The sequence below is a fragment of the Eublepharis macularius genome, chromosome 2 (assembly GCF_028583425.1).
Source record: "Eublepharis macularius isolate TG4126 chromosome 2, MPM_Emac_v1.0, whole genome shotgun sequence".
NCBI classification, from domain to species: domain Eukaryota; kingdom Metazoa; phylum Chordata; class Lepidosauria; order Squamata; family Eublepharidae; genus Eublepharis; species Eublepharis macularius.
In genome coordinates, this window is record NC_072791.1 from 95,901,973 (window position 1) to 95,921,272 (window position 19,300).

The 19,300-nt window shown below is 41.8% G+C and overlaps 1 protein-coding gene across 4 annotated transcripts in view; it reads right to left on the minus strand.

The window, feature by feature from the left end:
* Positions 1–5,615: 5,615 nt before the first annotated feature.
* Positions 5,616–19,300, minus strand: part of CTTN (cortactin) — a 46,234-nt gene continuing 32,549 nt past the window's right edge. For all 4 annotated transcript variants that reach the window (XM_054971272.1, XM_054971271.1, XM_054971269.1 and 1 more), the window contains 6 exons: positions 18,962–19,031; positions 17,227–17,375; positions 11,235–11,324; positions 9,906–10,089; positions 9,079–9,147; positions 5,616–7,397 (listed from right to left, as the gene is read on the minus strand). In XM_054971272.1, the coding sequence (XP_054827247.1) occupies positions 7,261–7,397; positions 9,079–9,147; positions 9,906–10,089; positions 11,235–11,324; positions 17,227–17,375; positions 18,962–19,031 (699 nt within the window). In that variant the 3' untranslated portion in view covers positions 5,616–7,260. The remainder of the gene's footprint in view (positions 7,398–9,078; positions 9,148–9,905; positions 10,090–11,234; positions 11,325–17,226; positions 17,376–18,961; positions 19,032–19,300) is intronic.

Genomic DNA, 19,300 nt, shown 5'->3' on the forward strand with positions numbered 1-19,300 from the left:
TTTTGTTTGAACTAGAGATCCACATGCCTGATTACTTACTGCTTTTGAAAGTGCCTTCCATTTTGGGCCAAGCTTACCATGAGGCATAGGGGTACTAGTTGTTCAAGGAAAACAAATTTAGAGTCCTCTAGGGGACACCAAACAAGCCCTTGGAAGTGGATCTGCCCTTACTGTGTAGGAGAAACCCATGTTAGGGGGGTTTGTTTATCTGTTTATTTTGAGAAACTTATATTGGCCTAATGGAAAAACTAGACCTACCCATCACAAGCACCTACATGCTAACCATGAAATCTTAGTTACAAATATTCATCTCCAAATTTAAAAGTCATTTAAACAACATGAGAATATATTCAATTATTAGCACGGAAAATAGTTTTTATGTAAATGAATGTAAAAACATGCACAATGTATGTGCACATAGTGTCTTATTCTGCTACGGTCACCTAGAGCCATCTAGATGTGTGACCTTGGGCCAGTTATCGCTCAGCTTCACACAGTGACCTTGGAAGGGCACACACCTAGCTAGATTGAGATACCTATGGGTGTGGGTATGTGTCATGTATAGCACACTATGCTCCCGGGCAAAAAAGATGGGGGGGAAATCAAATAATGTTCCTATAAGCCTATACTGTTCGCATGCACTAATTTTATAGGCATGCATTCTAGGAAGTCAACACATATTTACATAGAAGTTAACACATGGTTATATTTTAACTACATAATTTAAACTAATTCCATATAAAATTCCATAGTAATTTTTTTATCCATATCCAGCCCCAAGTTTTTTTCTCTATGAGATTGTAAGGGAAAATGTTTAGAATAATTTTTTTTAAAAAACTGCCTATTTCAACAAGATAATTTCATCTTATAGCAATAATATCTTAAAGGCCAGGACACTGTCTACAGGCATGGACTCCGTCCTATGGTGATGCAACCTGGATCTTGCATCTCCCCTAGATCTGAGAGTGGGATAGCTGAATAATTATTGCCATCTTTTCCCAGTTTCTGGCTGGAAGATTTCATAATCACTCTGTAAAAATTATTCATAAATGGATCAAAGGGATAAGAAATGCTTAACATCTGTATGGCAGCAATAATAATAGAAAACATAATTATATGGGGAATAGGATTACAAATCAGGCGGTTCCTGCACAAATGCACCAATGGAAATGGATGACATGTTTAATGCTGCATAAAATCAAGGTGAATCATAGCTGCCTACATCTAATTGCTTATATCCATAGCTAATGCCTAGTTAACAGAAGAGTTATTGGCCATTTCCCCATGTCCTAAAAATAGTGCCCCACTTGCTGAATGCTGGCGGCTTTTCTGCGTGATTTTGGAAAATGGAATCATAACTGCCTGCACCCTTTTTGGAAACAGTGATGTCAGAAATCGCATGGAAAAGCCACAAGCATTCAGTGAGTGGGGCGCTATTTTAAGATGTGGGGAAACGGCCATTATTGCAATCCACCTGTGAGGATTTAAGGACAAATTGGTAGTGACAAGGCAGTCAGATATGCAGGGGTGGGTAATGAGAAGTTTAAACGCAGCTGCATTCTGTATTTTCCAGAGATCTTTGGATGGGGCACTTCCGACACCTACAGCCATACTCAGCTATCTTCATATTACTCTATTTTACAAAGCATCAGATTATTAAAATTTGATATACCCCAACTTTCAATATTCAAGTTCTCCTCACTCAGCTCACCTCATAAACTTCATGATGGCTAAAAGCTTGGTGGTTTCAGGGCAATAAACCCATGTTTCAAATTAAATTAAGAGAACATATTTTAAACTAGCACTCACAAAGGAATTAAGTAACCTTCAATTACACTATGAAGAAATAGTTCTGCTCTTGGCATATAACAAGGTAGAAAGAGAAAACAGTTCTTCCAAACCAACACTAGTTACTTTTCCTTTCCACAGCCTAGATTATGTTGCTTATTTGCAGTTTTCCTGTTAAAGTTCAGTTCATTTATTCTGCTTAATTAGTTCATTTTCTCCCTATTTAACTTGAACAAGAATGGCTTTGAAAGAAGCCTGATAGAATAGAGTTTAAGTGCTGCAAGGACCCATCCCAGAGAGAAATCACCATCTCCTCACCTAGATCAGCCCTTTGCCGCTCACCATGCAGACCCACTGGTCAGGTTATCAGTGCAGTGTGAGGTTGAAAGGACAGCTGTTGAGCTTTCAGCCCAAAGCAATGACTGAAGAGAACGCCTCCCTCCCACAGCCAACTAAGATCTGGTACCATTTTTTATTGGAGTGTTGGATGTTTTCCTCATGACATCTGCACAGATATTGCTGTTTCTATAAGCATAGTGGTTACCCAAGATTTATAGAAGTGTATGCCTTAGTCCTAAAGCTGCCAACCTCCAGGTAATGCCTGGAGATCTCCAAGAATTACAACTGATCTTCAAACAACAGAGATCAGTTCCCCTAGAGAAAATAGCTGCTTTGGAAGGTGTACCCTATGGCATTACATCTCTGCTGAGCTTGCTCCCTTCCCCAAGCCCTGCTGTCCCCAGGCTCCATTCTCAAGACCTCCAGTAATTTCCCAACCCAGAATGAAATTTTTATAGATATTGTGAAATTATATTTGTTTTTAAATGTAATCCACCCTGAGCCTGCTTGCAGGGAGGGTGGAATAGAAGTTTAATAAAATAAAATAAAGAGTTTGCAACCCTACTTAGTCCTGTATACTTCCCACTTGCAAGTGATTTGGTACACTTGAGGGGCGTGTATTACAAACAGGAACCCATGACATCTTGCAGGAGGAACATCCCATCCTCCCCCTGCTGCCTCCCCTCTCCCCCCACTTATCAAGCTCACTCCGTCTATCTCCCCCCCCCTTCTCTCACAGTACCATAACCTCCTTTCAGCTGCCTGCCTGCTTAGTTGCCTCCCTAGCTATGGTGGTGCCATGCTCTGGTTCTCAGCCACCTACCTGACTGCCTGCAGAGTCAGTTGCCTCCCTGGCAGAGGCAGCACCTGTCAGCTTCCTGCCTGCCTGTCAGCTCAGTTGCCTTCCACGGCAGCAACACTGGCTCTCTTGACTTCCCTACTGCTTGCTTGCTTGCTTGCCTGCCTCCTTGGTTGCAGAGGTGCCTCTCTTATCTTCCCAACTTCCTGCCTGCCCATTTGCTCAGTTGCCTTCATAGCAGCATCACACTCTTGATTCTGTAAAATAGCTGGTGAAATCTTGCAATATAGTGTTGAGAAGTCACAGCTTTTCCCTGAGAAATTGAAGTTAGGGGGCTTTTTAAAGTCCTCTTACCCCCACCCCCCACCCCCCACCCCTGCAAGTCTGTTCTCTATACATGACCACAAGTTTCTGCAGATGGGGCCATGTTGAGTATTAGATACATTTACACATGGGGAACCTGCAAGAACTTGTAGGGGGTGTCACATTTTCTCCTCACATACTATTTCTTCATCAATTTCCATGAAAACCCCCACAACCTCTTGCCTTTTCCTGCTTCCTTCTCTCCTTTCTGTCTACCAGCCATGCTACCTTTATTGCCCTATCTTCAGCATTTCCTCCTTCCCTGGTAGTCTCCCTGAGAAAACCCTGGGTTGTTGCAGCTGAGGGATCTCTGCCCTCACTTTTTACCCCCCCCCAGCCCCACTCACTTGGTTTGCAAAGGGGAAAGTGGGGAGAGGCATGCCTGGAGCTACCAGAGCACACAGCGAAATGTACATGCTCCATATGCCCCAATTACACTTCTGTTTGGAAGTGTTGTCATCTGTCTGAAACATGTGCAAAACAGGACTCAGAACTGGGATGCTTCCTGCCTGCAGACACCCCCAGCCCCTGCTTTGGAGGTAAGGTGACCTAGGCTGGCCTCAGTTGCCCAACGCAGGCTGATCTGCCAAACTTAGTTGTGTGGTGCCACCTGCTGGACCCAGTTACACTGTGGGGAACCTGCAAGGACTTACAGGGGACAACTCACTTTCCCCTGTATCTCCCTCCCTCTACTACTCTTTTCTTCCCCCTGGCAGACCCATATCATCACCTTTCCCTGATTCCTTCACCCCCTGCCCCTTCAGCTCTATTTATTATTTTACTTTTTTATACCCTGCCTTTTCCCTCAATTGGAACCCAGAGCAGCTTACCTCACTCCATTCATTTTATCTTCACAACAACCCTGTGAAGTAGGTTCGATTGATGTGACTGGCCACAGAGGATTCAAATGAGGGTTCCCAAGCTCTGAATCTGAAACTCTTAACAACTATACCACACTGGGTTCCTTGAGATTGCTGCTATTGAATAGAAACGAGTTGCCAGGCCTTAGCGAGGCATGAAAGTTCTGTAATTGCTGCTGGGCCTGATGAGTCCTCCCCTCAAAAGCCAAAACAGCCCTTCATATACAGAGACCAAGGCTTGAAGACTGGCAATAGTGTTGTGGTTGCAGCGGCCACTGAGGGCATGTTTCTCAATTCAATTCAAATACCTTTAATGGCATACAAAGATCTAAGACAGCAAACAAGTCACTATAAAATTACATAAAATATCAGAAGTCAATATATTTATACAAAACTTGTATGAATCTTAAGCACACCCACTAAAAAACTCATGTGTTTCTTAAAGCTACAGGCATTACTATCATGGAGAAGGATACCATCCCAATTTTGCTTTATTTTTTTAGATTTAATTTTTTTCCTGAAAACACGGGATATTTCTCAGATTTGTAAAAAGATCTGTCTTGTTTGTCCATAGCCCCAGTCTGACATTTAGCATCCATAGATTTGGCCATGTTGAGTATAAGATATATTAAAGTCCACTTCTGAACATTTATGCAGAACATAAATTGATTCCATCAGTTCCTTTGCTTCAATTTGATTCTGTTTGGCTTCTTCTTGTATTTGGGAGTGTGCCTTGGGCCACTGGCAGCCTTGCCCCTGTGTTTTTCTGCGTGATAGCCTGCTTGGAAATGTTTTCCCCCATAGAAAACCATGGAGAATGGCTGGGGGCAGCTTGTCTGGGAGCCCACCAATTAGACCCCAGGGTCCAATCTTCCTGAAACATGGATGGACTTTAGAGGTCAGAAGGATCTAGGCAAATCAGGTGTAGTTTGCTTGCTTCTCCCCCCCGCCCCCACGCTCCACCCCATAGGGAATAATGGTCAAATAAATCTTGCCTGGATCCAGATTTCTGGATTTTTTTTTCTGGTGCACACTCCTGCTTTCATTACAATGGAGGCCAATCTCTTCACTGTTAGATGTGACAGGCTCGGGCCCTGTGTGTTAGGTGCAGCCCAATTTTGCCCCCAATGGGCCTGAGTTAGGGTAAAGGGGCAGATAAATAATCTGGAAATACAGGCATATAATTGCCCAATCTTCACCACCCCCATTTAGATGACAAATGTGTTCATCCTTATGGAGCATAATCCCATCCCACTTTTGTTTAATTTTTGAAGTCACTTTTCAGCACAGAGTCTCCTAACTATATGAAAACTTCTACCTTGTGTGTAAATGGCTCAGTTTTGCAGCTTTCTTTATCCACACAGGGGCCAATATATTCCAGTTGGAAACATTAAGTACAACTACATTTGTGCCACAGACCACACCATATACCTCAGTACAGTTAACACACATAAATATCCTGTGCAAATGGTTGCAAAAGTTTATTTGTATACTTAAATTTACAAAAAAAAACATGTATCCTATGAGATGTCCTATGCAAGACTGGATAAAACAGCATATAAAACCCAATGTAGTGGTTGTAGTGAAAATGAGAGACAGAAAGCAGCCTCTGGGAGATGAAAAGGTGACATTCATATTAAAGATTGTCCCAACCTGCCAATTCCCATCCCCCCACACATCATCCCTCCCTCCTATCCCAAGAGCTTTACTTCTAGATACACTGTACACTGCCATTTTATACAAATATTTTCTATATTCCATTAGGCCTTATTGTAAGAGGGTTTTTGCTTGGTCAGTTCCTCCCTGAATTTCTCATTTCAAATTAAAAAAAAAAAGCCAGGACGCACACTGAGCATATGTATGTATCCTCTTTGGTAGGGATACTTATATAGTTAAGAGTGGTAAATTCACCAAATTTTAACTCATTATTCCATCGAAATAGTGGAAAGAATTTCAGCTTAGTATTTGGCAAAAGGCAGACACACCTTTACTATTTAGTTAGTTATTGGCAGTTTCAGCTGAACATACAAAACATGGTAGCTTTCCATACATAGCTTAGAAATACAGATTACCTCCAAGGTTTCCAACTATTTGTACTGTCATTCCTTGAGTGACATGCGGTTGCAAAACAGACTGAGTGCCAGGCAGGCCTTATCGCCCCCGCTAAGTCATACAAATGAGTATCTGAGTCTGCAACGAAGTCTCTACACACATTATCTGTAAGGCAATTATCTGGAAGCAATTATCTGGAAGCTTGCATACAAATGCAAGCAGAAGGCTCTTGAAAACACACAGATATCTTCCCAGGCATCACCCAAAGAAGAGACTTACTTAAAAGTTGATGTGAAGGGCTTAAATGCTGCTTTGGGCCCAACAGAGAAAGCATAAAACAAACTGGAAGCTATGTTAAGATGCTAGAAGTCTCCTGTAGAGGGAAAGACTTATACCATAACCTTCAAGAAGTTCTCTTGCACAAGCACCACTGAAGTGAAGGGTGAACTGTAAAAGAAAGCTTTTTACTGGACTTTGCACTTGGTTCTCAAGAAACTAAAACTCTCTACACTGGACCCTTCCTACTTGCAATGTTATAAAAAAAGTTTTCCTATTGAATCACTGCCACAGTTGCAAGTCTCAGGTCCTTTTCCTATCTTTTTATACCAGTGGTGTTCCTTATATGGAAATGTTATATCTTGCACAGCCAAGGTCTGGAAAGCTAACAGAGTTCAGTACATGAATAGCTGGACATAATGACTTCGTAATCCAGTACATGGACAGATACAAATGAAACATGCATTATTGTCAGAAAGAGCTAAAATTCCTGGAAAAAATTTATGACCATCACTGATTTGGCAAAGAAGAAGGAAAAGCCCCATTTCAGAACACGTTAAAAAATTATGAGAACATACTGTGGTGGGGAACATAAGAGTTACAATATATTAGCAATTTCTGAGCCGTAAACATTGGTAAAAGCATCAGCAAAGTATTTAAATATAAAAAGGAAAATGTATAGACACCTCCTTTTTTTCTCTTCCCCACAATGTCACATGATTTGTAGTGTAAAAATCAGATGAATGATCACAGCATTAAGGCATAAATGGTAGACATGGTTTCCTATTGCCTCAGCTCAACGTAATTTGCTGGGAAGAGCCCGTATCTGCCTTTGCATACTCCTCTCCACCAGCCATCATCGATCATTTCAATGTTTGTGATAATGTCATCAGGATCAAAGGAAATCTCATCATCACCAGCTGTGGAGAGAGCATAAGCAACTATCAGGTCAGTGTCTCATATAAAATTAACTCCCCAAACTTAATCAAAAGAATAAAGAAACTCAGATTGCAAGTCACAGCTCCTCATTCAACACGGCGCTTGGATTAGATCCAAAATGGGGGATGCAACACAGATGGTGTTTGACTACTGTATGACTATTTTATTTAGATATACCATGCTATTATGGAGGATAGGTCCTATCAGTAGCTACTAGCCATAGTAACTAAAGGGAAAATCCACATACAGAGGCAGTGAACCTTTGACTACCAGTGGCAGGAAGTAACTTCAGGGAAAGGCCTCTGCCTCTTTGCTCAGTATGTCTTGCCCTCCAGGGTAATGGTTGGCAACTGTGTAAGACAGGATGCTGGACTAGATGGACCACTGGTCTGATCCATCAGGGCTCTTACATGCTTATGCTTTTCTTCCTAACATGAGGACACAAAGCAGCTTACATCACCATTCTCCCCTTCTCTGATTTATCTCACAACAACCCTGAGAGATAGGGGTAAGAGAGTACAACTGACCCAAGGTCAGTGAGCTTCTGTAACAGAGAGGAGATCTGAACCTATACTATGTTGTCTATATAATTCATGTAAAATATTATTCATCGTTTTCATCAAGAGGCAGAAGCTAGCAGAAATACAAGATTTATTGGCACCAAACGTTTTTGTAATACATGTGCCATTTTGGGCTGTCACCAAGAAGTGTTTCCATGCAGAGGGCTTTTAGACTAGGATCTAGTAGGATACAACTGAGGAAAGGGATTGCTGCACAAAAGTGGCAAACTATTTGGAAGCTCTTTCTTAAGGTCCCCTTCTATGTATCACACAGTTCCTGGTTCAGCACTACGGCCTCAATTCAACCTCTGAGGGTTACAGCTACAGGTAGCTTCCCAAGACACATTTTAATAAGAACAACAACATTTGATTTATATACTGTCCTTCAGGACAACTTAATGCCCACTCAGAGTGGTTTACGAAGTATGTGGGTGGGGCTGAGAGAGCTCCGGAGAGCTGTGACTGACCCAACGTCACCCAGCTGGCTTCAAGCAGAGGAGTGGAGAATCAAACCCAGCTCTCCAGATTAGAGTCCCATGCTCTTAACCACTACACCAAACTGGCTCTTCAGGCTATACTGCTTGGCAATCCTGCAGTGATGCCATTAGGACAAGGAAATATCTTCAAAGAAAATTTTAAAAGGTGGATTAGGAATCTAGTAGTACATCAGGATATCTTTGATGGGCAAGGATCTGAAAGATGTAATCAACATCTTGGAGGCCAGCTGTGGCCCCAAATGGATGCTAGAAGGGCTGCAAAAGAACACAATCTTCAAAATGATATTCACATGTAAGCTAAATAAAATGCTTTCGTTTGCAAATGTCATAATTTTTTTCATACCTGCCCTGACCTCTGAGGTTTTTCACCAGACATTACCCACATGCTTAGAAGCAGTTTAGAATTGAAAGACTAAATGTGTTAAGAAAAAAAGAGAGAAAAGCTGAACTTCTCCAGTGCTGGACTCAGCATCCACAGCCAATTGTTATGTTTGCTTCCTATATTTGGGGAAACTGCAGAAAATGAACAGCCTGGAAGTGTTTGGTTTCTTCACAGAAACACACAAACAAACAGAACTATAGGACTAAGCAAAAGCAGAGCTTACCAGCTTGATAATCATACAGGGCTATAGCTGTGATTCCAAGGTCATTTTCATACTCATATGTATTTTCATCTAAAGAGAAACAAGAAGAGCAGCATGACTATAGTACATTACACAAGGGAGAGAGAAATGGTTTCTTTAATTCATTCACTTACAATATAGCCTGGCACTTAAAATTGGTCTCCCCAGTAATCAGATCATCCCTAGTCAGTCATTAATACAGATTTCAAGTACTTATGGTCATCTTTATAGCATGAATTGGTAGTTTACATATATCTGAAGACAAGATTCACCTACCTACAGCACTACTAACAAGAAAAGCCTTGCAAGGCAAATTAGCATGCATTTCTCTTAATTTCCTTATGCTAAGAGCAATGTTCCAGAATATTTCAGGTATTACAGTTGTATCTCCCCTCCTCCAAGAACCTGAACACAGCAAAGAGATTTCTCAATAAGTCTCACATCCAGTTTTGGCCAAACCCAGACCTACTTAGCTTTAGAAGGTAAGAAATCAGCTGTGACACTGAGAGATCTCTGTCTTTTGGTGCTACACCTCTGAAGATGCCAGCCACAGCTGCTGGCGAAACGTCAGGAACTACAATGCCAAGACCACGGCAATACAGCCCGGAAAACCCACAACAACCATCGTTCTCTGGCCGTGAAAGCCTTCGACAATACAAGAAATCAGCTACTTATAAAGCTACCTCATCATTTGCTCAGTTTTCCTAACACCAGCATCTCACAGCAGCAGCTCTAGGAGTGCAATTAGCCAAACTATTGCCATAGACTGACTACCAAAGAGACCTGGTCAGAAATAGAAGTTATCAAACCTGCGGGATACTGGCTTTGTGCCCCAGTCACTTCATAAACAGTCTCAGATTCATACTCTGGCTCCTGCTGACAGATTGCTTCTTGGTAGTCAGACTCTTCAGCTTTGCCATTGCTTTCTGACTCATGTACTGCAGAATAATTTGTATCTGAGTTCTTGTAGCTGGATTCGAAGGAAACAGCATCCTAAAGGAGGGAAAGGCAGCAATGAACACAAGTACCCTCTGCCAGCATCTCAAACACAGCTTCAGATTTTCAAGCTGGGTGTCACTACTGCTGAGTGGGAGTGTTTCCCATTGTCTACATTATATTATTCATACCACAATGAAAACAGCTGTGACCACGCGAGTGGCAATGATTAATACGTCTGTTCTGTGTGTTTCCTCTCCGTATCTCTGCTTGCTTCTGTTCAACAGTGGCCACCACCATCCCCTAAAATCTAGTGTAGTGTATTGGGTAGAGTTTCAGAGTAGGATCTAAGAGAACCAGGTTCAAAATCACAGTCTGCTGTGGAAGCTCACTTGGGTGGCTTTAATCCAGTCACACAAACTCAGCTAACCTATCTCTCAGGGTTGCTGTGATGTTAATACGAAGGCAAGGAGAATGACGTAAGCTGCTTTGCATCCCCATTGTGAATAAAGAATAAATGAAGTAAATATAGATGAAGATGGAGACAGATAAAAGTTGTTTGTTTGGTGGGTTTGAAGGAGAGAGAGGAGAAGATGAGTGTATGGAAGCTGCCAGGAGAAGGAAAAGAGGAAACAGTGTGGAAAAGGGAATATAGGGGAAAGTGAAATACCCCAGCAAGTCATTACAGGTTCCACACCATGCAACTGGGCGACAGAGGGAAGAAAGGGGGAAAGGTAAAGATTGGGGCAGTCAAAGGTGGGTGGGAAGGAGAGAAGAGAAAAAAACGGGGAAAAGCTATGGGGGCAGGGAAGGAAAAGATGACATGGTAGAGGAGGAAAAAATGAAACACCCCCCCCCCTCAAGTCCTTGCGGGTTCCCACTGTAGATGTGTAATTCTCATATTTCATTCTTTGCCATTGCTTCTATGCTTCCTTTTAAAATTATTCTCTCCCATTATTTTCTTACTTACAGAAATTGGGGAAAAATTATATAAATGCCTTAAACAGTAAATATAATGTGAATAGTTCATAATTTGAAAAAAAACCCCAATCACTAATTCTTATAACTATTGTTTTCAGAAAGTAACAGGAGCAGGACTAGTAGGGGGGTGGCATTTCAAGCTGCAACAGAAGGAAGAAGTGAGAAAACTGCACTCTGCAAGCAACGGCCGGAAGCATTCTCTTTCCGTTCTTCAAACTAACCTCATAGACTGGACTTGAAGGCAGTTTCTCTTCCACTGGCTGTGGGGTGGGAGATGGAGGAGGAGTTTGTTTCTTGGCTTTGGCTTGCTCCTTTGACAAAAAAGCACCAAGTATATATTACAACTAGAACAGTATCACATACAAGCACAAGAGGAAATTTGCCAAATCAGCAACATATGTAAAACAATGCTAGTACCTTTATATTTTTAATGGAAATTTGTGGGTAGATTTACCCAGCTGCATAAGACCAATTAACCCAGTCACGGCTACTTGTGGATTCACACTATGATCCAAACTAGATGTTACCTTTTTCTCAAGTTCACCTCAGAACCAACACATGTTCTCTGCAGCCACACAGCAGCTGCGGGGAATGGCTTCTTTTATAAAAGGCTTGGAATGCTCCTGCCTCCTTCACCCCAGCCTGGGTAGAAACAGTGCAGGAGGGTTATTTCCCGATTTTCAGTGCTCCACATGGAGTATTCTGTGCACAAGAAGCAACAAAAATGGGGAAGTAACTCCTCTCTGTGCTGCAGTACAAACAAGGACAATACTGAAGGCAGCCAAGTTGAGAGAATAACTGAAGAAGAAGACTGCTACACTGTGGGCTATTCACATGCCTTCAAGTCCTCCAGAAGGATCAGCCCCAGGAACAACACAACTATGTTGCAAGTAACACTTTGCTGGACTCAATTTACTGACACTTTCAAAGGATGAGTTGTATGACTGTGGCAGCACTTTTAGCACTGGCTCCACGAAGCAGCATTTGTCTACATGACTTCATGAGATCTCTTTGCATGAAAAATCACAAACTACATAAACTTAACTCTCAAAAGTGCTTCCTTCATTCATTTTTAGAGATGAAGTTTTGCTCTTCAGTATTCAGTTTCTTTCATAGACCAGGTTTCTAGTATATAGCCCTGTGCACATGACCCCTTCTCACACTGACTGAATGCATGGAGAGGGAAAGTGGCATGAACACGCTGGCCCTGCCCCCACCACTGCCTGACTGCTAGCACAGCACCATGCTCAAAGGCCAGCAATCATGTGGGGGTGGGGGTGGGGTGGCCGGCACACTTGTGCCCGCCCCCCCTCTCTCTGCACATTTGAGCCAATGTGAAGAGAGGTAAGGTGTACAGTGTTCATATATTCAAAATACGAAACATATCCAGTCTTTCAGTGTTGGATAATAGCACTGAACCAGTTGTTATAATATGAGGAAAATGCTTGGTAGTCACACCTATGAGTTGAACATTACCTTGACTATGAAATCAATTTTGCTGTAAATAAAATGTGTTGTCTGTAAAATAAGCAAATGTTTTCTGTAGGGAAATAATAATATAATCATCTCTATAGAAGAACAAAACTTTAAGGTTTCCCTTTATATCTCACTAACAAGGCCAGACACACTACAGAGCAGGCAGAGCAGGGAAGAGACAGAACTGATTTCCATTTGTAGTCCCCAGGCTGTGGTTTCCAATATTTAATTGTTGCCATATGTGGTGGAGACAAGTGTTATAGTAGTGATGCATTTTGTTTTGGAGAGGCAACAGGGTTTGTAGCAGACAGACAAGTGACTGAAGTAAAAAAAATGGCATAAGTCAGGAATCAAAGTGGGTGGCACCAGATAGTCCTGTATTGGCCTGTATGGCCTGTACCTTTCTCTAGATTTCTGCAAGGAGCTAAAAGCAACACTACAGACATCAACAAGCAATCACCTGTAATTGTAATTCAATACAAAGAGACACTACACCAGTGTTGTGTAGTAGTCAGAGTGTCAAACTAGGATCTGGGAGACTCAGGTTCAAATCCCCACCCTGCCATGTGAGCTTGCTGCGTGACCTTGGGCCAATCACACACACTCACAGGGTCACTGTGAGGATAAAAAGGAGAAGAAAACAATATAAGCTGCTTTCCGTTCCCACTGAGGAGAAAGGAGAGATATAAATAAATAAATTGCCCCTTCTCTTTCTTAAATTTAAAGGGTATTTAGCATACCTAGAACAAAAGTCTCTCTAGTGCAAGCCTATAGTCCAGTTTTGTTTCACTAACAAGAACACTAAAATAACAATGTATTCCAAAACCCATGCTTGTATAGTACACCCATACCAGCTAGCTCAGTATTTCAGAGAGGAACTGTCTCTACATAAGTTAAACATCATAGAGAAGAAACACTGGGGAAGTCTTTTGCCAAATCGGCTCCATGCAGCCCAGTCCTGTAACCCTTTTTTTTGGGACCAGTAACTTGCAGAATCAAGCAAAGCAAAGCAAAGCAAACAAAGCTGCTGTTTCATATTAAGCCCCAGTTTGTTCCAGATGTAGGCTGCAACTCAGAAATTCTGCACAAGAATTCAGTATCCGGGGTGGGGTTGGGGGGGGGAGATATAATGTGCTTGCTGCAAGCCAGCAAGCAGATTGTAGGATCTTAGTGATTAAGGTTGTATCACAATATCCGTTATATAGCTTCTTAATAAAGAGCCAAGTTACAAGCTGGTGGAATCAATGAAATCTCTCAAAAATTTTGTAGGTCATTGTTGCTGATATAAACTGCAAATAGAAGTGACCTCCACAGTCCGCTGCAAAATAGGAGAGCACCAGAGCCAAATGCTACATCAAAAAGCCAATGGGTTTTGCCAGCATATTTTCAAGTCAAATTCCCATTTTGTATCAAAACTTCTTCGTAGGCTTTTAAATTAACGGTCACAGACAATACAATAGCTCATCACTATGTTGGTTAGTGCTGACGGGACAATGCGGTCTACTTGCAGTCTACATCAGCAACAACGACCTACAAAATATTTGAGAGTTTTCAGTGAAACAACGGATATTTACCAGTTTTGTCTACTGACTGTTCACCAGTTAGATTGTGACTTAACATTTTCATAGCTATTTATTACTATTTATTATTGTGTATAATTGAATGGTTTCATTATTAGGTACATAAATTTATTGTATTTTGTATATGTATATACATTTATTGCATGTTCATAGCACTTTTGCATTTTAATATATAAGAAACAAAAAATATTAAAAACTAAAATATTTATACAAGATTCATAGGATATATAGGATTTTGTTGTTTAACCTCCAGGTGATTCTTTGGTTTAGCTAATAGTTCGTTATTCCCGGTGGAGCCCGTTTAAGGTTAGCAACCTTCCTGGAGCTTGCCCACCACCAGCAGGCACTTCAGGAGTGCGCGCTGTACACACGCTCCCACCCAGCGCAGCAACATCACTTCCGTAAGTGACGTCCTCGTGCCAGCCACAGGAACATCATTGTGCTTCGTTTGGGGCTGAATTGGGTCTCAAATGGGCCTAATTGGCTCCATGCCGAGCGCAGGAGCACTCCTGTAGCTGGCCTGACAACATCACTTACGGAAGAGGCGTTGCTGTGCGGCCGGCGTGGTGATGTCACTTATGGAAGTGACATCATCATGTTGGTGCCAGAGCATGTGCAGTAAGTGCCAGTTCCCAACCCTCCCAGTGGGAGGACAGAGGGACCTGGCAAACCTTGTTGGAAAGGACCCCAGGGTCATCTATTCCAATCCCTTGCACAGTGCAGGAAATTCACAGCTACCTACCTCCCCCCTTCCACACACACTCAGTGACCCCCCTGCCCCGAGGCTAACAGCAGTCCCTCTTCACTAGTTAGGTTGATGCAACTTGCACTGATTTTTCAGGAAAGGCTTACAAATGGGCTAATACTCAAGCACAAAAATAACAAAAAAATCAAAGTTGTTTACGGAACAAAAAAAATTCAACTAATAATAAACCAGTTTCATTTAATAAATCAGTTTCATTTACAATAATTTTTTTAAAAATATAGGAATGGGTACCAATATTCTCTCACGAAAATAAATAATTTGGCTTCCTTAGTTAAACAACACTGAGACCAACTCTTCACACTTTCTTAACTATAAACCATTCCAGCCTCTCAAATCTGTTCCTTTTGGAATTAAATAGTCACTTAAAATTGCTCTATGTACCCAGGGACAGTCTTAGTGATTAAAGGCCCTTGGGAAAAGTCAAGCTTGGTGTCCCCCAACAATCCCTTTGTTCACACAACAGCAGGATCCACAGTGCACCCCTTCCCGCATGCTTGGCCTGTGGAGTTGTAGGCAGCAGCCAGTGATGAGAGGGTAAGGGTGGCTGTGCAGCACAGGTCTCGCTCAGCTGACTGAGCAACAGCTGCAAAAGAAGGCAGCTGTGCAGTATGGCATGGCTGTATAGTTTCTCCCTTCTCCCACCACCCCCATGTGGCCCTGGGTGATAGGCCAGCTGTCCCATAGCTAAGACCAACACTGCATGCACATCAAACTGCAGTTTACATTTTTGGTCTCCCAACATACCTATCGCTTCTCTGAACAATTCAAATACTTAAGGGCAACCTCAAATCTTCACTGAAAAGTGCTTAGCCTTATAAGGCTTGATCAAAAAGTGATGACAAGATGGTTTGTCACAAACAGAGGAAACTGACACTTGACCCTCTAAGCACTCTGCTCATGCAAAACAGGTTGAGGTCTGAACAGACAGCAGAACATGACTTCAGAAGCAAAAGAGCACGTAAGCTCAAATCATCAGTAAATTTAAATAAACAATTTGAAAATGAAGTCAATCAACACATCCATTAGCGAAAGCAGCAGTAGTACTAGATGATAGGAGAGCACATCTTAAACTGCTATGAAACACGGGCATGCAATTACATAGTTATGCAGTCCAGAAGGCAACCATATATAAGAAATTAGGGGACAGTCAGTGAAAAAGAGTTTTTTTCTAAATTGGACTAGGATTTAATACTGTAAATGGAGGAAACTAAGTGCGGCTATGGGTCAGTTTACACGCTGATGATTTATTGGCCAAGTGATCAAAAGCTTGACCATCATCCTGAACAGATAAGCACTGCATAGCTGAACTGGTAGTTCTTACTACAGATTGGCATGCTCCTCCCCCACCTTCCACATTCTACACACAAAAATGCTTTACAAAGGCAACTTGTCAAGCTGAGTAACTTAGATGGTGCACTACAAAAAAAACTGTCACTAGGGTAGCTGAATCATTTAAGACCTTTTGTTCTATGATAAAAATGATTTTTAGTAGTGTTATTAGAAAGGCATTCTGGAATCTGATATCTCTGTATGGATTCTACTACTTTCAGACAATCAATTAGATTTTGAAATAACTACATGCGACTAAAAAACCTCAAGTCAGAATGGCCACAAGGCCTCTAGCACATCAGATATTATGTGCTAAAGGTTAAAGGACATGTGCATAAAGACCTAATCCAACCAAGAAACATTTCAGAATTGGCTGGATGCTCCAAAAAATTCTAATAAGTCCAGTTTATATGAGATGCACCCAAAGCAGAACCCAAAATCTACCTTTAATTAGGGCTTACATTTCATACTGACATGTTCTTAAAAGGGGTAGGAGGGTTGAAATGGCAACTTGCTACTTCGATGCATATAAAAACGGAAGGTTATGCTAATCTGATTAGTCTCCATTTCAAGTAACACATGAGGGAAGGTGGTTCATTCAGATCCATCTTGTAATCCACTATTTGAACTCTTTGGCATAGATATTAGTATTCCACTAAATAAATCTGAACTAATTTCCAGCAGTGTTCTCGTCTCATCAATTTAGTTACCCAAACATACAAAAGCCAAGCTGGTCCTTTTGCTTATACTTCATTGGAGCACATTAAATATTTTCTTCTTCTGAAGAGCAGTGATTACTATCTATATTGAGGAGACAGCCTGGAAGCATGGATTTTAGGAGCATTAGAGTCTCATTCCCTCTAGCTGTCAGTCTTAGAGGAATTTCCACTTTGAGATTAATTCTAGCAAGACGTAAAATTTACGGAAGCTAACAAATCTTTCAACAGGTGTGATTTTTATAAATTCTTAAATTTCATCCAAACTCTGGAATCTGTCCATAACTTCTGCAGTTCACTCAAAAAGTTGGAGGAGAGGGAAGAAAATGAATAAAATTTTACTAACTTCTAGTTTCTTCTTAGCTTCTTCTTGTTCTTGTTTCTCTTGGGCCATTCTCTGAGCTCTTTCAGCTTCTGCCTTCTTTCTATCTTCCTGTTCCTTTTCTTTAGCAATATTTTCAAAGTTAGCTCTGATGTTGCTTGTTTTAGAATTCACTGTAACATTAGAAATATTGAAACATTTATTTCACAGGGCATTCTCTTACACAAATCTCCAAACCAAATTCCAGGACTGATCTGTAATCAGAGTTCAAACCGAGCATCAGTTTGAGATCACAAGTAATTTAACTCCCCCAAGGAATACTGTTTGTTCTCCTTTCTAAACCAGAAACATCACAAGTAGAGATGGGCACGATCCAAAAAAGATTAATGAGCCAGCGGATTGTGGTTCGGCGCCGGCACCAATCCCAAATTAATGATCCACACCGATCATCTCCCGTTCCCGAACAGTGGATTGTGGATGCCAAAGTGGGGCACGCTGATATTCCCAGCTATGTGGGAAGGTGAGTTGTGGCGGCGGCCGACTCTCTCAGTCTCTCTCTCTCTCTCCAAAGTCTAGTAAGTAGCAAGCAAGAGCTGTGTCCCACTCCACTGCTCACAGAAAGTGAAACCCAGCCTGGGAGACCACGGCTATTTATAAGCATGGGTCCCATTCAGCAACACAGGAGGTCTGTGTTTGGCCGTCAGAGCTGCCTATCAGGGTTTGCAGGGATCAGATTGGAGTGCCCATGGCTACAGAACACCCCCTTCCCCCTCCCTCCCCTGGGTGTCTTCTCCCAACTTGTGACTGCTTTGCTGCTCCGTGGTTGGAAGGAAGCCCTGCTGATCAAGGAAAGCTGGGCTTCCATTCGGGGGGCGACAGAAGGAGGGCAAACAGAGCTCAGGCATTCCCCTGGCTCCGTTGCCAGGGGAATAGATTGCTGGTGCCTGAGTGTCTGGATCCCTGAATCGAGCCCGAACACTCCGATCCAGGCCTCTCCTGACCGCTGGATTGTTGGCCGTGGATGATCACAATCCGCCAGGTCACGATCGCGCGATCGCCATTATCGTGGGGTTTTTTGTTCATAATGCGGATTGTGCCCATCTCTAATCACAAGCTAGAAAAAGTGCAAATTTAATTACTGACTATTGCTTTAATTATCACAAGAATAAAGAGCTAATGACTCCTAGGTGTTCTTAATACTTCTATGTTGACAAAATGGGAGCCCAGTGATCTTTTCAGGCCTATATGTCCTGTCGCTTTCCCTCCTCCCCTCCCATATAGAGCCGAGATTGAAGATATCGTGGTTTGGAAAAAGAACCCCATACAGTTTAACATTCAAATCAGCTGTTTTAACAAACTGCACTTAGTTTCTTGTCTACAAATCAGGATGCTTAATCAGGATTAGTTTCAGCTCAAACTGAAAAACTTGATTCTTTCAAACAAGGAAGCCTTCAATTTCTGTTCCATGCACAAGATGGAGAGGATGCATGCAAGCCCAAGAACAAACCAGGCTGGACATGAACAAATTACAATCTGAAAAAAATCCAAAAAAATGTTGAGGAACAATGGGCATAGGTAAACCTATTCTTAAAAAGAAATGACACACAAGTTTTAATAAACGTCTACCAATTTTTTCTCAATGTTTTATTGGGAGGGGGTTAGTGGGTTGCATGTCTATCCCACTCCTTCCTTTTTAAAATTTTCCACTACAGAATTTGTTCATGACTTATTAATACATTGCTTCAAAACATAATCTTACCAGCTTCTACTGGCTTGGTCTTCTGATAAGTTGATGAGAGTTTCTCAATATCTTCAAAAGTTGATGCATTCTATCAGTAAAGGGCAAATGTAATTGGGTTAGGTTTTGCTTCAAAAGTCTTTAGGTATTTGGTTGGACAATTAAAAGACAATCATTATCATCATTACAACAAGAAGAGACTGTAGCGAACCAGAGATTTGATACTGGTCAACTGTTACAGGAAATGAATGCACGCATTGCAGGCAGCAAGTAGGAGAATCCCCAGCTGCAGCAGAGCTAGGAAATATGTGGCCCTTGCCCCCACCCTTGCTAAGAAAGACAGCATAACAAAATAAAAAG